Consider the following 24,115-nt stretch of genomic DNA (forward strand, 5'->3'; position numbering starts at 1 on the left):
CCAACAGAAAAATGTATAAAGGATAGAACAGATGGTTTAGCAAAAAAATACTTCATTAATAGATCATAACCCTCAAATAATTTAAAAGCCATTGTTCAACTCTCAGTACCTAGTTTCTACTCATATACTAACTTTGGGAACTGCAATGTGACCTATCTTTCATTACTGTGCATTTTTCTGACTTAAATCTAGGCTGTGTTTATAAGCAATTAAACCTTTTTCAACAGCCACAAAACCATCTGGTATAAATAAAAGGTAAAACAAATTTCAAAGAGTAATTCATGCTATACTTTCTGGAGTTCACAACAAACCTTAAATGCAACACTTGAAACATGAATGAACAGTCTAGTCATTGCAGTCTACTTTGAATAAATTCTATCCTTTTTCAGTGGAGTGGATACACTTCAATAAACATCAAAAATAACTCATTGCTGGTTTCTGTTAAAAACTTGAATATTGAATAAGAGCAGCATTATAAGCAGACTACAAAACTTTAAATCCACAGAAGCATGGAGAGAATGTGATGGCTTATTCTACACGTTGTAGAGTCAACAAATGCCATGCTTTTTGGTCACTTTCATGCCTAATTATCTGACTTTATACATTATATTTTTGAGGAAAAATAAAAGTTTCAGACCTGAAGACAAGTTATTGTTCATCCAAACCAATCTCCTTTATACACGTAGAAACTGAAGATTAGGTAAAGTATCCAATAAATCCATCTAAATCTTCTCAGAAATCTTGTGTAATTAGGTTAAGATTATAGTTAAGTGACCTTGTTAAGGGTTAACTGCAAAACTGGACTCAGAACATAGGTTTCTATACTTAGCTAATTCCAGTACTTTTCAACTATACCACATTTGCTCTTAGTGTTTCAGGCACACTTCCCCCATGGTACCTCAAAGATGTCTTTGCTATCCATGGATGCTGGTAGTTTCTGAGGCAGGAAGGTATGGCAGGTTAGCTTAGCTGAGTTTTTCTAGATCAACAGTATGCAAATAGTTCACTGTCAATATCCTATATTCCAACATCCCAAAAAGACACAATATTGAATGTTCCTATTAATTTGTGATACCGTTTAAAATAAATGGTGCCGCGGCTCACTAGGCTAATCCTCCGCCTGTGGCGCTGGCACCCCGGGCTCTAGTCCCGGTTGGCTCCTCTTCCAGTCCAGCTCTCTGCTGTGGCCCTGGAAGGCAGTGGAGGATGGCCCAGGTCCTTGGGCCCTGCACCCGCATGGGAGACCAGGAGGAAGCACCTGGCTCCTGGCTTCGGATCAGCGCGAATGTAGCAGCAACTTGGGGAGTGAACCAACGGAAAAAGGAAGACCTTTCTTTCTGTCTCTCACTGTCTAAATCTGCCTGTCAAAAAAAAAAAAAAAAAAAAATTAAATGAATTAGAAAAAAATCAGGGGTATGAACTACTACACAGGACCTTCACATAAAGATCAAGATTTCATTAAAAGGATTCAGTGTTGTGGCACAGCAGGTTAAGTCACCACCTAGGATGCCCGCATCCCGTTATCAGAGTCCCAATTTCAGATCCAGCTACTCTGCTTCTGATCTTACTAATGTGCCTGGGAAGCAGCAGATGATGGTTCAAGTATTTGAGTCCCTGCCATGCATGTCTGGGAGTTGGATGGATTCCTGGCACTTGGTGTTAGCCTGACCCAGCCCTAGCTGTTGTGGCCACTTGGGAAGTCAAACAGTGAGTGAAACATCTCTCTCTCTCTCTGCATTTCAAATAAATAAATCTTAAAAAAAAAAATTGGGTAAAATATGAAGGGATTAACAACAGCTGGTACTTCAGACATGCTAGTTTCATTTATGTACTTTAATGTTAAAGGAAATATAATTTTTGCTTAATTCACCAGAAGTATATATAAAATTACCTATCAATTTGATAACTTTCTAAAACAGAAACTGCATTCATTACATGTAATTGTCAAAATCTGCAGATAACAATTAAAATGTATGAGTATTAGTAAAAGTATCCTTTTGTGTTTACAAGAGATGACTGTATAAAAGGTACTTTAGCAAGTGTAAATAAACCCAAACCAAATTAAACACATTATTTGGAAACACAAAATAGGAAATTAATGACAGTGATGTCAGGGTTACCTTCTATTAATACCCATATTCCTGTCAGGAAAAAGGCATACACCAGAAAATAGCAACACAAATATCTAACACTCTCAAATCATTCAAATTGTTATTATATAGAAGAGTTTCATAACAAAAATATTTCTGAGAAAGTAAACATGAAAAGATAGTTCTTATGAACAAATCACTAACATGGAAGGTTTTAACTCTCAAACAATATAAAGTGCTCATCTTTCACGGGATGTACTCTTAAGGAAATTGGATAAAGGATAAGAACACATAGTTCAGCAAAGAATAACTACAGATGTGATTAATATCTGACTCTTTTGGAAGACAAAAGTGTCTCATAAAGGTGTGATACTTTTCTTAAAGCAACATGGAAGATAAAAGGAAAAAAATTCATCTAGAAGAAAGATAAAGTGATTGTTATCAAGAAAATCAAGATAATAAATGGTTTTACAGTGTGATTAATATCAATTAGGAGATGATGGGACAGAGGAAAGGTTTATGAATAGATTCTGCTCAAAATTTACACTTAAAGACCCACAAAATTCAGTGTTATAAAATAGTACTTGTTATCATTGTTATCATTTTTTAATTACCTAAGTAAACAGAAAACTTGCTCAGAAGCAGCATACTTTTAGAGAAGAACTTAGTCAATAGTGTAATTTCTTCAGAGTTACTTGATTAATATTCAAAGATAAAAATGTCTTACTAATTCATTTCAAATCTGAGACTTGAGTGCCATGGTCAAGAAAAGGCATTCAATTTAGATTTGTGATAAAATACAGAAATTTATTATCTCAAAGCTCAATGATTTCATATATAATTAAATATCAACAAAAGAGAAGTGATGTTAGGTGTATCCTGTGAGGGAGGCTGGATAAAAAAAAAAAATCAGGTCTCACTGATGGGGTAATCAAATCTGAAGAGAAATTATAGCCTTTATTTAATCCCTTTCATATCTCTGTCTCCTCCCATGCTAATGACCTCTCTTGATCACCGCCAAACTACAGGCAAGGACTATGTTAACAGCTTAAGCAAGGTAGGAAAGCTGAGCATAAGCCTTTGGCTTATACATAAAATCATGTGAAATAAATCATTTTATCTTAAGATATGTAAATTATTATTTACTGGTACAAGCAAAACAACTTGGAAAAAGGACAGAATTATGTTCATAAATTAGCTATGCACACTGCAAACACCAGACTATCAACTGACCTAATACATATCTAAGAAGGGTCACAGTGGATGTGTCAGGAAACAAAGTCTCACTATAGCAGCTGTGACAGAATCGCTACTAATCAGCATTTTTGAAACCATAACACCACACAGGAGTATACTTGAAAACTAAACTAGCATTTCTTTTAAAACAATGTATAATTAAAAGTTTAAATCACTGAGGTTTTACTGTTTCAATTGCTTACCAATTACTGTGTGGAAACTGTCCCAGTATTTTAATTATTCTATTAACCTTGAAAGGGAACAACAAAAAAAAAGCTTAAGATTTAATGATGCTTTTATCTTGGCAAAGAAGAAATAAATGAGGAATACAGAATTTATATAATGGTGGCCAAGAACAAGCATAAATTGGCATTCATCTGAAATATCAAAAATTTTAGTTCTTGGGGCTGGTGCTGTGGCATAGTGGGCTGAGCCTCCGGAATCCCATATGGGTGCTGGTTCAAGACCTGGCTGCTCCTCTTCCGATGCAGTTCCCTGCCAACAGCCTGGGAAAGCAGTAAAAGTTAGCCCAAGTGCTTGGACCCTTGCACCCAAGTGGGAGACATGGAAGAAGCTCCTGGCTTTGGATCAGCCCAGCTCTGGCCATTGCATCCATTTGGGGAGTGAACCAACCAATGGATGGAAGACCTTTCTCTCTGTTTCTCCCTCTCTGTGTGACTCTACCTCTCAAATAAATAAAATCTTTTAAAAAAATTGAGTTATCAGGTACTGTATGATTAATTACATACATTTCTTCATCTTTTTTAATCCTAGCAACACCAAGGCAGTTAGGTAAGCTACAGTTATCTCCATTTTACAGTCTGGAAACTAAGGTCAGCCAAGCAGGATAAAAGATTATAAAGCTGGTAAAGAAAAGCACTGGAACTGAACTTGGATTTACCGAGCTCAAGAATCCAGGCCCTGAGCCAAAGAGTACTGCTGTATCTCAAATCATTTTTATTATCAAAATTAGCATAGAAGGACTATAGTCAGCCCAGTATTTCTGCAGATTGCACACTGGTGGATTCAATCAAAAGTGTTCACAAAAAATTGCATCTGTCCTAAACATATAGAGAATTTTAATGTTACACTGTAAAAGTGCGGTGTAACATCTATTTTATCTAACATTTACATTCTCTTAGGTATAAGTAGCCTAGAGGTAATTTAAAGTGTATAGGAATTTGTGTGTAGGTTATATGTGGACTTGAACATCCACAGATTTGGGTATTCTCTGGGGACCTGGAATCAATCCTTCATGGATATTAAGGAACAAATGAATGGAATATAGGTTCAGATATCCCACCTCTTCCAATGCTTCAAATGTCACAAAATACTGAGGGATCATTATCCCTTTGGGAGATGAATCCTATCTTACATGTCTTTGAATTTCTGGAGCTCCTTAGAGTCTTACATGTAGCAACTAAACAAGACAAACTAAACAAAAACTAAACAAGACGAACTAAAAAAACAAGAATGAGACTGAAGATGTGATACAACTAGAGTAGTTGCTAATGTGGTAAGTTTACCCTTTTTTTAAAATTTTTTTTTTAATTTTTTGACAGGCAGAGTGGACAGAGAGAGAGAGAAACAGAGAGAAAGGTCTTCCTTTTTCCATTGGTTCACCCCACAATGGCCGTTGCGGCCGGCGCAACGCACTGATCCGAAGCCAGGAGCCAGGTGTTTCTCCTGGTCTCCCTTGCAGGTGCAGGGCCCAAGCACCTGGGCCATCCTCCACTGCACTCCTGGGCCACAGCAGAGAGCTGGACTGGAAGAGGAGCAACCAGGACAGAATCCGGCACCCTGACCGGGACTAGAACCTGGGGTGCCGGCGCTGCAGGCGGAGGATTAGCCTATTGAGCCCCGGTGGCGGCCGGTATGTTTATTTCTAATCACCTGAATCACAGCTTAGGGCAATTAAAACTCATGAGAGATGAGAGGAATCTTGACTATCCTCTTCAAAGCTGTAATCCTAGTATCAATGAAGGCTGTCTGATATATAACAGTAGTGTCACAGAACTTTTAGAATGAATGAATACTTGGTATTATATTTTTTTTCTTTGTATATAAACTACACTACCAAATCAAGCCAATAATTCTATTACAGATACACAATTACATATTTTACTTTTGGCAATTTTAAAATTCAAAGTAGCCTGGCCACTTATTCTAGAAATGTTTTCACATGAAATATTAGCCTTCCATAGCTGTATTTCTATACTTCATGAACTCAAGAATTAAAACTACCTCAGACTTGAAGTATCACGAAAATCTCAAATGCATGTCTCCAAAATGCTTCTGAGAGTTCTTTACATTGTTAAATTTTCACTGAAAAAATTATACTTCATTCATTGTCATTATAAGTGACTAGGATATCAATTTTACTTGCATTCATAACTGAAGACTCAACAAAAACAATCAAAAACATGTTGCTTCTCTTCACAGATGACATTAAACTTAATTTTTATTTGAGTGAACACGGTTTTCAATCTAAACTCATGGAAAAAATGAATTGGCTAAGTGAATGTATTCTTTCTTTGATAGAACTTTTGGCCAATAAAAATAGGCATTTTGTAACTTATACTAAAGTCTTCTAACACTACTGTTGGGGTGCACATATGCACACATGCATGCACACACACACACATACACATTTCTTACGGAGCTTTACTAAACTCACCTTATGGGTCTTTATGTCTAACCAAAGTAACTAAAGGAAGTTATAAGGTAGAGCTCTAACACATCAGTAGAGAAATCGTGAGTTTTGTGCTAGAATTTAGCATATTCAGCTTAAGACTGGAGATCTTCTCATTTAATATTCACTGCAGAGTTTTAACTATATTTACACATCTTGGTTAAAAAAGAGGGTAAGTTTCAAATTGAGCCTATTTGAACTTAACATTTCAAGATTTCTTATAATGCTAAAATGTACTAAGTTGTCTATTATAATAGCATTTATCTCTCTTTAATATATTACAAACTTAAGGGATGCAAACTTTGAATAAGATTTAGAAAACGAATTAGTGACATCAAATTGCTGGATTAAAAACAGAATTAAGAAATTTACTCTTGAGATGAACAGAAAACCCTGAACCTCCCCCTAAGTGGAACCATCACTTCCAGAGAAAGACATTATTTCTAACTCTTATTCAAAAAATACTTTTCATTATGTAATACTGGAAGGTTCTAAGTGGATGCAAGATAAATTTAGTGGACCATACAGTTCAGTGTTCTTAAGTCTGAATATTTGAAAATTATCTAAATAAAGAACCACACCAAGAGATTTTTTGCTAAGTTAATAAATTAGGTATGAGAATCGTATCCAAGTTGAATAGGTAATCTCCTTCTCCATAGAATCTGCTTTATCCAGGATGCTAAGAACTCTAATTTGCCTGGGTAACACAGTTTGGCCCTCTTCAGTTTTCTCATCCCATTCAGAAGTGTCCTTCTGGAGAGGAAGAGTTATATAACAAAGAAGAGTGTAGTCCAATAAGCCTTTTGTCTCCTAGTTCTTGTCCACTTACTCAAAGTTTCAGATGAAGCCAGCAGAAGAGTGTTCAGCACTACTCTGGTGATCTGACTGCTATCGTAAGCCCTTTCTTCCAGATTAGCTGTAATTCTTCGGAAGGAAAAGGAAAGGCCACGCACGATGGCTGGAGGCAGTTATCTTCCAATTGTTACTAAGGCAGTGTTTGAAGCTAATTATAAACGTCTGTAATTTCTGAAAGAAAAGACATACACAGCAAACAAAAGCAGCCTCCCTTCTACAACAAGTTATAAAGTATAAGCATGAAACTTTTGTAGAGGATTCAAAAACAACATAGATAAAATTCACAAATACCTGAAACAGTAAAGAATTTACTACTCCCATGGGACAACTCAGCTGTCAATATTCATACACACTGAAGGGCACAGGAAGTACACATATACACACACACACACACACAAACACACTAAGTTTAAGATTTTAAAGACTTTTTTTTTTTTTTAGGACAGGCAGTTAGCGAGGTAGACAGAGAGAAAGGTCTTCCTTCTGTTGGTTCACCCCCCAAGTGGCTGCTATGGCCAGCGCGCTGAGCCAATCCACAGCCAGGAGCCAGGTGCTTCTTTTGGTCTCCCTTGCGGGTACAGGGCCCAAGCTCTTGGGCCATCCTCCAGTGCACACCCAGGTCACAGCAGAGAGCTGGACAGGAAGAGGAGAAACGGACAGAATCCGGCGCCCCAACCGGGACTAGAACCTGGGGTGCTGGCGCTGCAGGTGAAGGATTAGCCAAGTGAGCCATGGTGCTGGCCGGGAAGACATTTTTTAAAAGGTAAAATTAAAAAGTAGCAATATGTTTAGTGAAAAAGCTTCTGTACCAGCTATAAAAAATAAACAAAAGGATCTGTTGGCTGTTTGTATTCTTCACAAATAGAGATGATCACACTGGTAATCAGTCTAGGAATGTGATGCTGTTTCAATCTTTAGAGTTAGTAACATTGTTTATAAAAATATATAAAGGACTAGAAATATATGCATATTGTAACTGTGAATAAAAAATTTAAAAAGGATGTATCTTTTAAGTGGTAAGGAGGCAAAGAATATTTTTTCTACTATTTCTTACTTTTCTTTAATGAGTATAGTCATATATACAATTTCAAAAATTAATGGGCCAAAATAATCTTTTAAGTTCATTTTACCACAAGCTTTTTGAAATACCCTTGTATTAGCTCTAACAAAATTAAGTGACATGCCAAGATTTATTAAAGATATTCAGAAAATCTTTGAAGATATAGTTAGCAGGTTATTGGTTAATTATAATTTATGGTAGAAAAATAAACAGACCACATTAAGACAAATTATATATGTAGCCATGTCTCTGATTATCCTGATTATTGGTTTTTAAGAAACATCAATAGTACATGCAATATTTTGGATGCTAACATAACTGATCCTGAGGAATGGCATATGCAATTTAGTAGAAATCTTTATTATTTCATTGCTTAGAATAAGTATATACAATGAAGAAGATTAGATTAAGTTGCTTTATAAAGTTATTAAAATTTATTTAAAAACTGGTATTTTGAAGTACACTATTGCAATATATAAAAGTTGGTTGATATGGTGTAATTGCTAAATAAATTTATCATACTGGGAGATAACTGTAGACATGAAAGTATTTTACTATATTAAAGCAAACCAAAGTATAAACCCTATATATAAAACCCCTATATATAAAAATCTTAAATTATTCTAATTAGCTCTTTAACACAAACCTATTTAAAATGTTTTATTCTCCTTTGATTCAGAAATTTGTTTTTATATAACATTGGCTATACTCAGTGTACTTCACAAACTGAGACATTCATACAGTGAAATTAAAGATTAATGGTCTAAATATTTTAAATTGATATATACTCTCCTCAAAGCTGCAAAGACAGAAAATAATTATATTATTTTATACATACTCATAATTACTACCTGATCTAAATTAATAATCTGTGTGCACACTTAACATCATCTGATTTAAACCCAACAGGGGCTTTAATATTTTGAGACTATTATAAATTCTTTGGCAAGGTATCTACCAATGATAAACTGAAGCTTAGAGCAAAGTATCAAATACTATTTGGGATGCTTTTCTGGTCCTTCTCCCATCACCAAGCTTAATGCAAAATTTCATTACAGGATTTAAATCAGACAAATCAGTAGCTATGATAGCAGTAATTTTCTTAAGTGTTTTTCACATAGAATACTGAATTCTTAGTCATATCTCTACAACAGTTCCAGCTATACATTTTAAAAAGACGACTTTAAAAATCAACTTAACATTGCATTCATGATGCTTCACATGATTTCTAAAGCTAAAATATAGAAAATACTGATATTAAACACTAAAGAAAAATGAAACTTATTTTTAACTTTCTATAAGGAAAACTGAAAGTCAGCAATATTACTTTGGATTTAAATTTCTTTTGTCTATATCCAATGTGAGTACCAAGTACTTTCATTTATGGGATCTTATTAACTTAAGGTTATTTTATGAATTGGCATGGGTTTATACAAAGTTTTCTTCCTGCCAGTTTTCAAGGTTATTCAAGTGTCAGGCAGATACAAATGGAAAGAAAGAATCTCTAAAGGTAATCACTCCTATAGGAAAAAGAGAAATCTTCCTTCCAATTTTCTATACATAGGCAGTGATCATATAGAAATCTAGAACAAAAATAGAAGGATATGGAAAGGTATGACATTATGTAATGAATTTCGAACATAAAAGAGTCTTCAAAAAGTTCATGGAATATGTGTATTATGAAAAAGCACACATGCTGGTGGCAAGCGTTGTGGCTTAGCAGGCTAAGCTTCCGCCTGCAGTGCCAGCATCCCATATGGATACTGGTCTGAATCCTGGCTACTAGACTTCCAATTCAGCTCCCTTCTAATGGCCTGGGAAAGCAGAAGATGGCCCAAGTGCTTGGGCCCCTGAACCTCTGTGGGAGACCTAGAAGAAGTTCTTGGCTCCTGGCTTCAAGACTGGCCCAGCCTGGCTATTGTGGCCATCTGGGGAATGAACCAGTAGATGGAAAACCTCTCTCTGTAACTCTGCCTTTCTAAATAAATAAATAGTTATGTGTGGATTTTAAGATTTTTTTGCCCCAAGAGTTACATGTTTTCATTTTCACAAGCTTTGTGAAATACCCTGATAGTTTTCTCTGTCCATTTAAAAAGTTTTGACTATTTAAAAAATTCAATTAAATATAGAGCCACTATTAAACAAAAAATCTGCTCATCTAATTAAAATGCTAAAAGTGAACTAACTTATATGTATTTTATGAGGAATAAGATATTTTTGTCCAGTATTTTCACCAAGAAAACAATGTTATAAAACAATAGAGCAGTTTTCAGTCTTAAATTTTTAACTAATGAAAGCAACAAATACATTTTTGCAAAACTGGAAAACCAATTAAGATCTGTGCTGAAAGAAGTTTGAGAATATTATTTAACTGTGGCAGAAAAACAGAAATTGAATCACAACAGTAATTATACTGTTGAAGAACATATTTCAATTTTAAGGGCTAAAAACTACATGATGAAATCCTAAGACCACATGAGCAAAATTTACTAGGTTTTATTATAACAATGTTTTAATTATTTACACTGTTGAATAAATTTTTTAAAAGTAAAATCCTATCTCCATTTTCATTAAAATGAAAATCACTGTTGAAATAACCAGAACTTTTTCTCTACAAATTCTTAAGAAATAGAAGTTTAAGACCATATTTATGAAACATATACCATAGGACGGTCACAGAATACAGGAAACCAGTAAATATTTTATAAACAAGAGTTTCATTATCCTCTCTTTTACAAAGCCCTTGTGCCTAGCAAAGCTGGAAAGAAAGAGGTCAATGAAGATTATTTCCATACCCTTCCTCAAGCATACACAATATAAAACTGGCTGCATTCTTTCTAGTTTCTAGTAGAAGCAGGTGTCTATATAATAGGTTGTGTTCTTTCTAGATTCTAGTAGGGGTTTTTGTTTCATTTTTGGCCAGTGGTGGGATGGTAATGAGTACATGACAAAGACAAAGCCAGTCTCTGATACAAAATCAAAGTCACTGACTGTTTTATTGGTTACTGTTTTTACTACTTATTCCAAAATGATGAGAATACTGCCACGAAAACAATAATCAAATTATTTGATATTTACATATTTATTAGTCTTAATACACAAGACAACTTGATTTCATTTTATTTTAAATGAATGCAAGGCAGGTAGAAATAAGGGCTGATTTTTCAAAAAGCTGTTTTTTGGTAAATTCAATATTTTAAATTCTAAAATAATAATTTTCAAAAAACACAGAATAATCATTACAGAAATAAGAACTTGATAAAGCTAAGAATTAGAAGAGACATAGCAATTACAGGCTGAATCACTTAAATTTTAAGTTCAACATTTAAGCCAGTTATGTACTATGATTTAATATAAGCAAAGTGCTCACCATAACTCAAGATAAATGTTCCTTTGTTGACCCCAAAGCAAAGCTGTGATAAGGGATTGTTATTACTACCACTAATCACTTAATTTCTATACTTTTTCCCTATATTACCCTGAAAGAATACATTGTTTATTATAAAAATTATAATATCCTGAGTTCATAATATTTATAAAAGGGATATATAATATAAATTTAATTTATATTTAACAAAATATATAAAATTAAACACTACAAAGTAAACTAAAGAAATGAAAAAAGCTTTTTTCATTTTCATTCTAAAAGAGTGTTTCACTATCTAACCTTTCATGACAAATCTTGTTTTCTAATCATGGCTGTTCAGCCTGTATCATTTTGGAATAGAACAACAAATCCACACTGCTTCAAGTTACATAGTTTATTGGTATTAGAAGAAACTTAACAAAAATATCTTTAAATGCTTAATAAACATAAAAAACAGTGAATAGTTGTTATTATCTTTCTCTACTTTTTATACAATGGTATAATGTTACAGCCCAGAAAATTTACAGATAGCATTAAAAAAAAAAAACATTTGCTAACAAATCAGCAGATAACCTAAAACTACTGAACACTAAAAAATATTTTTAGGTCTAACTTTAAATCTTAAAGACAAACTGTATACTACAAAGCTAAAAAATAACTAAATTTTTAAAGTTTAAAGACAAATTGTATAATAGAAAGCTATAAAATAAATAAATCTATAATATATATAATATACAGTATACCCTACTTTGTATTTTAAATATATTTTTTCTGTGCTTAGATAATGCAATTATTTTGCTTTATGAGATGTGCAGAAAAACATTTTAAAAGGAAAAAATATTTCGCCTCCCTCAAAATGGATATATGGCCATTATGACAGCAGTCATACAAGACATGTTAATGATACATTCCAAGTAAAATGACAAAAAGCATATGTCTTTTAACAGTTTAGATCTGGCTAATCATCATCATCATCACTACTGCTACTGTGAGTCATAATCCTCTCCCTGTAGACCTGAATTTTCTGTAAGCATGGTAAAGGAAAAGAGAAGCACAAAAATTAGTTAAGTATGGAAAACTTCTTGGACACATAAAATTATGAAATGTTCAAGGAATCAGAATATTTTTAATATAGAGTTCTCAACTTTGACTCCAGATATAATTAATTATGGATATAATATTCCATAACTTACTAGAGCTAAGCTCAATCCCATGGTTGGTATAAAGTCATTGTATAAAATGGTTTTACGATACTAATAAGGTATTCTATGATTCATGAAATAATTAATTAAAATTATTCAAGCACTATAATAATGTGCTATTTTCTACATAGAAATGTATACAATGAAGGAACACATTTTATGTTTATCCATTCCATATGGGCAAATATAATTTAGTGAATACAGATCACCTTTTTTAGAAAAAAGAAAATAAAAGCAGGGACACTTAAAAGTGTCAAACATTTTCCAAGGTACCATCATTAAATCACTTAGATGAGATGTAGACAGATGAGATTTTACTTTGTTTTTGTGTAATGTATTTCCCACAGTACTGATATTCACATATTTTAAAGAGCTTACTAACAACACAGTAGAGTTTTGATTCAAAAAAAGCACCCTACCACTAAAACAACAATCCATGTCTTACATCTTTTCTGTTAACCAAAAAACATACTAAGGCATCTGGCATATCTGTACAGTTATTTCAGCAAATACTGTATTTTAAATTTGCTGAAACACATATAATGTCTGATTTCCAAGTTTTTAGTCATTTAAAATAGCTCTTTTTAGCAATAAGTGCTAAGGATGTCCTAAAAATAGTTTGCATCTTTAAAAGTATATAGCCAAAAGTTGTTTCTTTAAATTCCAAAGTTTAAGCCCTCAGAAAACAATTAATGAAAGTGTGAGATAAATTTACTTGTTACTTAAGTTAAATTACTATCCATCAGAAATTTGTGGTAACTCATGGTTTCTTTATACTCAAATATTATAATCTGTTCCCCAATAATGATAATCAAAGATTTCTAAACTCTTCTCACTATTCATCCTTACTTCCTACTAAGTTTATTAAAATAGGTTCTCAATAAATATTTAAAAAATTTTAAAAGATGATTTGAAGACAATTCAACTTTCAGTCTAGAAAAATGCTGGTAACATGTTAATTGTGCTCTAACAAGAGAAGGCAGATATTGGGTAGAAAATTGTATTTCAATAGTATTAGCCATAGGTGACAGTACAAATTTTCTATTTTCCAAAGAATGACATGAGGTTATTGTAGAGATTGCACAATATGTTCTTTACAGCACAACCTTTCAACAGATTGCCAGTTCTATTTCAACAGGCAAGTATTGCTACTTTTAAAGCATTTTAAAATCATGCTATAAAGTCACTTTATTAAACATTCAACATTAAATCTATGCTTACAATTTAATATGTAAGATTTAAGGCTCAAAGATTTGAAGTTATGTTTTATATATTATATGCTCTATATGTTAGGGGTAAAATATTAGTTTTAAATCTTTACCCTGATTAAACATGAAAATATTAAAATATCAAGGCTATAAAAGCAATTCTACACTCAGACAGTGTGTTATTACCATGAATATTTTCAAGTCTATACAACATAATGCCTTGTTTTTTCCAGACAAGTGATTTAATTTAGTAGTCCACATCTAAATCACAGACACAACTTTACCACTGGTGTAGCAGGAATACGATTACTATGTTACCTACACCATAATTCCAGATTTTAAAAAGGCAGATTTATCAAGTAGAAAGTTGTCTGAAAGATAAAATATTCTACCTTCAAACTGCCTATTCCAAACATTAGCCTTCCTTACTAAAAGATACTGGTTTTCATCTGAACTGCTTATTAAATCCCACAAGGTTTTACAGACTAAAGTAGGAAGAGGACAATGGCTATTTGAACATCTTCAAAAGAAATGCCTAAGAACCAAGGAATAATGTGCAACAGTAGTGTTCCTGAGTTTTATTTTTCCTTCTTCATGACTAATTGAATATGAGGATTGTATATGGTTAAAAACAAAAACAAAAACAAAAAACCAGCCACTAGTGGTTTGCTAAATAGGAGGAGGTACCCCAAACAGAAATGGTCTAATTTGACTAAATATGTACCATCAACTATGAGGGTACATGAGGCACATTGGAGTTTAACAAATCTGGCAAATCAGTGCAGACACAAGAATATCTAAAAAAGATCCGATTCACTGAAATTCCTGTAAAAAGGTTACCAATAGAAAAGGTTTTCTTTGTATTCAGAATATTTAAACAGCTGTGCGTAGTTTATAAATTTTAAGACTACACTCTAATGTTGGCTTTCACTTGCAAAGTCATGCATTAACTGTTTTCATATCAAACTTTTTGATGCCTGTAAGAAAGAAAAAAAAAAATCTTATAGTAAACAAATGTACTTTAAAATCTAACTGAAGATAAGAAACTTATAAATGAAAGTAAACAGAAACATAAATGTTCAAATGATTAAATACACACTTAAGGTATTATATAGCTATTTTTGAAAAATCCTAACTTGACTAATCTAATTTTAATGTTTAAGATGTTTCTTCACTTACCTGTAGCATTTGATTTCCAGTGCCATCCCTCAACCTGTAAGGTCTGATAACTCCATCTTCATTGAAGAACCGAGGAGGTCGCAGACTCTCCACTTCAGAAGTCTCTGTAGCTCTAGAGGAAAAAAAATATTATTTCATTTAAAAAATTATTCAGAAGTTCATTGATCACTATAAAATGCAAATACCACAAAGAATCCTCTTTTAGACCAAATAAAAGTCCCAGATCATTTCTCTTTTTTTCTCTCACTTGAGCCATCACTGCTGTCTCCCAGGGGCTACACTAGCAGGAAGCGAGGGTTGGGAGCTGGAGCTATCAAACTTGCATTTTGACATGCGAGGCAGGCATCTTAACCTGTGTCTTCACCCCTAGGCCAATGCCCACCCAATACCTCTCTATTTTTAAATTTGTTTTCATGACACAAATAATATATATTCTCTAGAAAACTACATTAAAATTTAGAAAAAATTAGAAAGCTCTAAAATCAACTATAACTACATTTTAAGAAAGTAGAAAAAGAAAACCAAGTTAGACTCAAAGCTAGAAGAAAACAGAATTTAGAACAGAGACAAATGACTTAGATAAAAGAAAAAAAAATAGACTCAATAAAATAAAAAAATTGGTTCTTTGAAAAAGCCAACAAAATGACAAACCATTAACTGGATCGATGAAGAAAAAGAGAGACAAATCACTAATATCAGAAGAATTACTGCTGGAAATTGATCTGTCTATCTTAAAGGGGTGAGTCCACAGATTGAATCAAATGGTTTGCTTGTGAGTCCATGGATTAAATCAAGCAACCTCCCCCAAAAATGAGGATGTCCCCCACTAGATATGATACTGCAGAGGCAGCCACAGTGTGTACATAGTCTGGTAAACACAGAAGATGGACTTCTGCAGCCACGGAGTAGCCCAAATGATCTTGTGTTATTACCAGCTTCTCCTTTAGTGGAAGGAGAAGAGGCTAAACGGTTGTGCCTAGGCTTATCACAGCTTAAGTTATCCCCCAGAGAGTCTTTTATTCCATGGGAAGCAGGAACATAGTTTTATGTATAGGTGACACCCATGGTACTCCATGACTGACCCTAGTAACAGTACAACCTGGAGATATGACAAACACTATTAAGGTGAACATATCTGCTGGCCATGTGGCCTGTTAGCCAACTGCCTGTGATGTTACTGCCTAGGCATAAGGGAGACAGAGGAGACTGGGATGTCTTCCGCTCCCTGCTACCATTGTTATTAAGAGATAAAACACATGGCCGGCGCCGCGGCTCAATAGGCTAATCCTCCACCTAGCGGCGCCAGCACACCAGATTCTAGTCCTGGTCAGGGTGCCGGATTCTATCTCGGTTGCCCCTCTTCCAGGCCAGCTCTCTGCTGTGGCCCTGGAAGGCAGTGGAGGATGGCCCAAGTCTTTGGGCCCTGCACCCCACGGGAGACCAGGAGAAGCACCTGGCTCCTGCCTTCGGATCAGCACGGTGCGCCAGCCGCAGCGCGCCAGCCATGGCAGCCATTGGAGGGTGAACCAACAGCAAAAAGGAAGGCCTTTCTCTCTGTCTCTCTCTCACTATCCACTCTGCCTGTCAAAAAAAAAAAAAAAAAAAAAAAAAAGAGAGCGAGAGAGAGATAAAACACATGCTTATTTATTGCCTGAAGGATGTGACTGGCCTAGGATGGCTTCTGTTGCTGTTTGTCTTTTCGAACAGACTTATTCAAGCCAATAGCATAGTCTGAAGGGCTCATACATATGTCTTAGTGCAAAATGTATCACACTGTTTGGTATGCTGAGTTCCCCACAGGAGCAGCAGGGGGATTCCCAAGGCACATCTAACCAACTGCTACCAGAAAACTGGACCTGGCTGACTTCCCAGAACCCCTCGTGTCCAACATGGGGTGCAACCTGGAGAGCAACCAAAAACCCACGACGGGACCGAAACAAGTGCCACCCCTTCACTGGATGTCATTTGAAATGGCTGAGTATGGTTGCTCAGGAAACAGAGCTCAGAGAGAGGGCCTACATGTGTATACAGCAGCAACAGCCAACTAAAAGTCATACCATGGAATGGGTCCCATGGGAAATCTGTGAAAATATTATCAGAGTTACAAAGTTCAATTATGGTAACATGTGGACCCAAGGAGTTGCCCTATGGGCACAGAAAAATTAACCTGTTTAAGGCGTAAAATGTTGGAATCGTAAGATTCATAAGGCGGGGGGGGGGGGGGGGGGAGGGAGGAAGAGAGAGAGAGAATGAGAACAAGTGCTCTCATCTACTGGTTCACTCCCCAAATGCCAGAACTTGGCTAAGGCTGAAACCAGGAGCCAGAAACTAATCCAGGCCTCCAGTGTATATGGCAGGAACAAATTATCTGAGCCATCCCCACTGCTGCTAAAGTCTGTATTGCTAGGGAGCTGGAGTCAGGAATTGAAGCCAGGCATCAAATTCAGGTGTATTGATCAGATATCTGTATATCCATTCCATGTGGGATGCAGGTGTCTTAACAGCTAAGTTAAATGTCAACCTCTAGTAATTCTTCATGATTCTTTCTTTCATATCCCATAGCCAATATATCAACTAATCCAATTGGCATCACCTTCAAAATACATGCAGAACATGACCTCTTCTTACAACTTCTAGTGCCACAATGGTTAAACTATCATCTCTCACCTACCAGACCTGAAAATCTCTCAGTGGACTGCCTCAGTCCTAGGCCCCTGTGTGCTATTCTCAACACAGCAGCCAGCTCACATCATTCTTCTGGTCTAAAACATTTCAATGGCTTCTAATCTATCTTAAAAAAAAAAAAAAAAAAAAAAAAAAAGAAGCCAAAGACCTTATACCATTTCAGTAGATTGTTGCCAGGCTCTATGAGATCTGAAATCCTGCTCATTCACTGGAATCACATCTTCCCCAACTGTTCCTTTTTCCTGCTCTATTCCACACATGCTGGTCTTGTTCCTCAAACAGGCCAAGCATATTCTTGCATCAGGGCTTTTTACTTGCTGTTTCTTCTGCCTGGAATGTCCTTACATGGCTCACTTTCTTACTTGTTTCTCCCCTCAATTGTAATCCTACTACTAAAGTGTCCCTGGATGGTGTATACATACAATAGCAACCTTTCTTGCCATCACTTCTGTTCTTCTTATTTCCTTTAATATGCCTTGTTTCTTCACAGCATTTTTTCCCTTTAGGATATACTCATATTTACCAGTTACTTATTCTGGTTTGGTCTATTACTCTCCTGCTAGAATGTAACATCTATGAAGACAGGAACATTGTCAGTTTTACTCTATTCTGGTTATTCAAGTGATTAGAACAGTGTCTAATTGTTATTATATAAATATTTGTATGTGTATGTTAGATAGCTCATTAAATGCATCTAAGTAATCTTTTTACTTATATTTTGTCTTCATGATCTATTGAGAGAAATGTCAAATCCTTCCACCATTATAAGTACATTTGTAAAATTCTTATAATCCTTTTTTTAAAAATTTATTTATTTGAAAGAGTTACACATAGAGAGGAAGAGAGACATATACATGGTGGGGGCAGAGAGAATCTTCCATTTGCTGGTTTATTCCCCAAATGGCTGCAATGGCCAAGGTGGGGCCAGGCCAAAACCAGGGGTCTGGAGCTTCTTTCTGATCTCCCACATGCATGCAGGAGCCCAAGCACTTGGGCCATCCTCTGCTGCTTTCCCAGGCACGTTAGCAGACAGCTGGGTTGGAAATGGATCAGTTGAGTCTTGAACTGGCGTCTATATGGGATGCCAGCATCCCAAGTGGTGGTTTTATCCTCTAGGCCACATCACCTACAGTTCTTATAATCTTAACAATTTTTTCTTCATAAAAATTGAGGCTATTTTGTGAACTGAATACTTTTTTAAAATTTATTTTGTGAACTGGATAATTTTTGAACTGAAGTTCAAAATTGTTATTATATACTTGGCTAATTACTTTTTGTGGTTAGCTACTTACGTTATCACAAATATTTTTGTCTTTTATTTATTTATTTATTTTTTTATTTTTTGACAGGCAGAGTGGACAGGGAGAGAGAGAGACAGAGAGAAAGGTCTTCCTTTGCCGTTGGTTCACCCTCCAATGGCCGCCGCGGCCGGCGCGCTGCGGCCGGAGAACCGCGCTGATCCGATGGCAGGAGCCAGGAGCCAGATGGCAGGAGCCAGGAGCCAGGTGCTTTTCCTGGTCTCCCATGGGGTGCAGGGTCCAAGCACTTGGGCCATCCTCCACTGCCTTCCCGGGCCACAGCAGAGAGCTGGCCTGGAAGAGGGGCAACCGGGACAGAATCCGGCGCCCCAACCGGGACTAGAACCCGGTGTGCTGGCGCCGCTAGGCGGAGGATTAGCCTAGTGAGCCGCGGCGCCGGCCACAAATATTTTTGTCTTATACTCTGTTTCATCTAATATTAATGAGTACAAGTATCCTTTTTTTAACAATGTATTAGAATATTTAATGAGATTCATTCCTTTCTATAATTGAGTCCAATGTTGTTTCAAATAGCTCAATTAGATTATCCACCAATTTATATTTTCACTTTCGATTTTTGTAACCCTTTCTTCCTTTTGATTTCAATGTTCTTTGTAAATACATGTTTTAATAGCTCCTAAGTCCTTATTATTTTTCCTAAAACTGTTTTAATTTGCTTTCTATCCTTAGATGTAACATAGCTGGGCACAGAATGAGAAGGCCTTAGATAAGTTGAAGGTAATTCTAGTAGCTGTGGGCAGAAGTCTACAGAGATCTCTACGAGTGCTGGAGTCTGTTTTTTTCATGAGTTTTGAGTTTATCTGATGACTACTACTTAACACATTACATTTATGAGATTAATGTTAGAAGAGAGGAGACCAATTCTCTTTTCCCTCATCTAAATTCTAAATTACAGGAACATAAATATCAATGAAGGGGAAGTGATGGAATGGATGTAACAGTTTCATAACAAAATAACATTATAAAGCAGAGTAAAGACAGTTTGAAGCAAGGAATATATAATGCTATTCTTTCTTTCTCAAAAGAGACATATAGCATTACATTAATGTATTTCAATCAAGGTTACTGAAAAAGCTTGGTTAACTTGCCAAACCATTTCTGTCAAGGCTGCTAGTAATGGCAAATAAGGAAGAACCATACAGAGTTGAAATGAGACGATGGCAGGAATTTAAAAAGTACCATAATGAATCAGGAAGATCATATGCAGCACGACATATCAAAGTGTTCAGGACTAAGTGCTCGAAGCCATGTCTCATAGCTTAAGATTTCACTCGTATTTTACATCAAGGGAAATTTACCTTTTTATTCCCTGAAATGTACTGCTAGCCATGTCTATGATGCCTCCAGTTGGCCTTGCCACTGCTCCAACTAGACCTTTCCCAACACCTTTAAAGAAACCTGCTGCTCCTTCTTTTTGAGCTCCTAGAAAGAAAAAAAGGTAATTTTAGCCAACTAAATCAAGAATGAAAACAGAATCAGTGTGTGAAAAATTTGATAACTATTACTCAAGGGAACTACTATACTTGCCTTTGATTGGTTTTGTGACAATTCCTGTTATGCCACTTACAAAACCCTAGAGAGAAAACACAAAGTTTACACTAGTTTCATATGATGCCTAGAAGAACCAAAATACACAAAACATAGAGTTCCATTTTTTCATATACTTAAGGCTTAACATATTTCCCAACTATTTTATTTAAATAAAATGTTTTTGGAGGCTCATGACATATTACCAGGGAGCTGGATCAGGGGATGCTTATGTAGATATGGTGGCTTAATCTGCTGTGCCACAATGCTGGCCTTGGCCATTTCTTAGTCACAGAATGCAGGTTTAAAAGATATTCTCTAAAATGTTCACAACCAGGGCCAGCATTGTGGTGCAGTGGGTTAGTCTGCCGCCTGCATCACTGGCATCCCATATAGGCATTGGTTTGAGTTCTATCCGCTCTGTGTTTATCTAGCTCCCTGCTAATGTGCCTGGGAAAGCAGAAAATGGCCCAGCTGCTTGGGCACCTGCACCCACGTGGTAGACCTGGATGGAGTTCCTGGCTCAAGACTTTGGTTTGGTCCAACCCCAGCCATTGTGGCCAGTTGAGGAGTTAACTCGCAGACAGGAAGATTCTCTCTCTCTCTCTTCTTTTTCTCTCTCTGTGTAACTGCCCCTCAAGTAAATAAATCAATCTTTAAAAAAGTCCACAATCCTGTGGAATTTCTTACAGAAACTAAGCCCTTTCCTCCACGAGTGATGCCTTCTCTAAGGCCAGCTGGTTGCTTATTCATAGCTTCTCTTCTCTTCTGCTGGTAATCTTCATCCATGGTCATAGCTGCTACCCCTTTAGCCATGGCACTGGTGATTTTGGAGGCAGCGCCAGCTAATCCACCTAACAGAAATCATAGTATGTTTAGTAAAAGTAAATGTCATTTCTTTATAATACAATAATGTCTGGTAAACATTTTGCTTCTTACCAACAGCTCCACCAACTAGCGCCTTAAATCCTAGTGCCATTCCTTCCACAAACTCTTCAGGACCCTGGATGGCCCCCTAAAGGGTAGATAAATAAGGTTATATTTACTTTTAAAGGTGAGCTTAATGATGCAAATGGGGAAACTGATAGTTACTAAAAGAATAAAGATGTCCCAGAGAAAGTGAGATTAGCAAAAAATTACTCATAAATTAAAAGAAATCACAGGGACATTTCATGACATTGAAAGTATAAAAGATAGAACGTTGGAAGCTGTTTCAAGCTTAGAAACTGAGTTTGACAATTCAAGGTTTAGAAAACACGTCTGATGTGTACTGTAAGCTATATGCTGAAAAGCAAGCAAGCACAGTTCAAATCACTCCTAATATATTTTTTAGTAAAGAAATACTTTAAAATTCTTAATGTTTTAAAATACAGAATATAAAATAAATTTACCTTTTACCTTACTTTTTATTACTCTATGAAATTATAAGTGAAAGTAAGAGAGTTCTGTTTTAAGGGATGTAGAACAATCATAGTTTTTCCCATTGCTTAGTAAGACTGCTTTGTGTAGTGTCAGTTTTTATGGTTATTTTTATAGTTACAAATTACTATTCCAAAAAAATACTATCTCTATATATCATGATCTTCCTTCTAATACAATGTGGATTATACTCCTTTTATTCCAACAGAACATATGAAATTCAACGTATCTTAACAAAATCTTAAGTTTAAATTTTGACAAAAAGGTAAAAATTTCCCCTATAATTACTTGACATTTTTTCCTATAAATAATAGCTTTTTGTGTGATTCCCAAAATCTATGTATACCTATAGCTTCAGCTAATAATAGAAATGCATTATCTATTCAGAAGTATGAGGGAAATATATTACATAAAAACTATTTTACCTGGTAAGGTTCATAAAAAAATGCTTCTACACCTTCTGAAAATTCTCTAATTAAGCCAAAGGGATTTCCCAAAACATCAAGTCCAAGAATGAGTACATACATCTGCTTAATGGCCTAAAAATGAAATGTAACATTAATTCAGATAATTTGTTTATACTGTTTCTTAGAGATCATTTTGTACATAAATCCACACTTCTCAGGCCAATATGATTTACTACAAATTTTAACACAAAATCATATTACCTTATTTATCATAATCTTAGTTTTTAAAAAGCAATTTGATGTTATTACAAATATGACATCATATTTACATAAAATTCTAGACTATCTAAAATACTTTTATAGTTGTTATTACCACCACCTTAGACTGGAAAAACACACAAGTCAAATGATGTTCAGTGTTACACAGTGGGTGTTACGGCAAAAGGAGGATCTAGATCTAGATCTTTTAAGTCATGCTCAGTGATCCGTCCTCTATACCACACCTATCCAGATGCTTTCAAGCTATTAACATAAAGTATAATAGTCTTTGTAAAGGTGAAAAGAATTCATTAATATATATGGCTGACTCAACAACTGTATTAAAATATTAAGCATTCATTGGTTAGTTACTAATTGCTTATCTTGAATCAGTTATTTAAATAACTAATGTAGTGAATTAGTTATGGTCTATTTAAATATTTATTTATTTCTAGCACACCATTGATCCAAAAAAAATCCAGGATTATAGTCTATTTAAATATTTATTTATTTATTTCTAGCACACATTGATCCAGAAAAAAAATCTGTAAGTGGCTAAGAAAAAACAAAAGGACAAAAAATTGAAATGGTAGTTGGGCTAAATTTCTTTCTACAGTTGAGAAAAGAACCCAATTTAAAAAGTTTAAAAACGGCCATTTACTGCCTTAACAAATCTGTATTACACATGTGCAAACATACAGGTTTCACTGGTCTGTAGCACAGTGTTTCTCTGTAAGATAATTTCAGACAAACCTGTTTTGAATAGTGTCTTATTACTTCAGACTGAAGTTCAGATGTTGTATGGAACTGATAGTTGAGTTCAAAGAATGCAAGCCTGGAAAAAATATGAATGAATGAATGAATGAATGAAAGAATGAATGAACAAACATACAGGTTGGGGTGGAGGGAATCCAATTTGCAAACTACTAAACTATTTCTCAACTCTGTCCTATCATGGCCCACACAGAGAATGTTCTACATGATGAGATAAATGGAAGAGACTGCTCAACAACAACCAAGGTTCAGTTTCTGCAGGTCCTGAGCCTAATATGCTGACAGTTAACGAGTCAAGACAAGCTAATTTATAATCCATTCATACCATATACCTAATCCACTAAGGATACTCTATGCTTGCTGCTAAATACAAGAGCAACAAGACCATAAATTTCATCCTATTCCTGATGCCATCAAACCTACGCTCATTTACTTGACCACTAATTTAATCTAGATTTCAGGGGTACTTTATTTGAGAGGCATAAAGAGAGAGGGAGGGAAGAGAGGGTGGGGGGAGAGGGAGAGAGAGAAAATGAGAGCTCCCATGTGCTGGTTCACTCTCGAAATTACTTGAGCCATTGCTGCTGCTTCACAGGGTCAACATCAGCAGGGAGCTGGAGTCAGGTGTGGAGCCAGGCATGGAACCCAGGCATGCCAATATGGAACACAGGCGTCTTAACCATTAGGTCAGACGTCCACCCCAGACTGCAGATAACTGGTTCAACACACTATTTGAAAGTCTCCACTCAGACTCTTTGAGTCTCTGGTCAGATGTTCTGTTAGCTTCCATTACAACTCACATGAAAACACAAATTCTAGACTATAGCATTTAAACTA

The 24,115-nt window shown here is 35.4% G+C and overlaps 1 protein-coding gene across 8 annotated transcripts in view; it reads right to left on the bottom strand.

Annotated features, from left to right (window-relative positions):
• VPS13A (vacuolar protein sorting 13 homolog A) overlaps window positions 1-24,115 on the bottom strand; it is a 248,013-nt gene that overhangs the window by 11,210 nt on the left and 212,688 nt on the right. For 3 of the 8 annotated variants that reach the window (XM_051858844.2, XM_017341940.3, XM_070050552.1), the window contains 7 exons: window positions 23,258-23,339; window positions 22,265-22,378; window positions 21,360-21,435; window positions 21,111-21,274; window positions 20,421-20,466; window positions 20,192-20,315; window positions 14,890-15,001 (listed from right to left, as the gene is read on the bottom strand). In XM_051858844.2, coding sequence (XP_051714804.1) covers window positions 14,890-15,001; window positions 20,192-20,315; window positions 20,421-20,466; window positions 21,111-21,274; window positions 21,360-21,435; window positions 22,265-22,378; window positions 23,258-23,339 — 718 coding nt within the window. Of the gene's footprint in view, window positions 1-11,679; window positions 14,688-14,889; window positions 15,002-20,191; window positions 20,316-20,420; window positions 20,467-21,110; window positions 21,275-21,359; window positions 21,436-22,264; window positions 22,379-23,257; window positions 23,340-24,115 lie in introns of those variants that run through there. The other 5 variants (XM_051858857.2, XM_051858855.2, XM_051858868.2 and 2 more) reach the window with 3 other exon arrangements.

Source organism: Oryctolagus cuniculus, chromosome 1, assembly GCF_964237555.1.
Source record: "Oryctolagus cuniculus chromosome 1, mOryCun1.1, whole genome shotgun sequence".
Taxonomy (NCBI): domain Eukaryota; kingdom Metazoa; phylum Chordata; class Mammalia; order Lagomorpha; family Leporidae; genus Oryctolagus; species Oryctolagus cuniculus.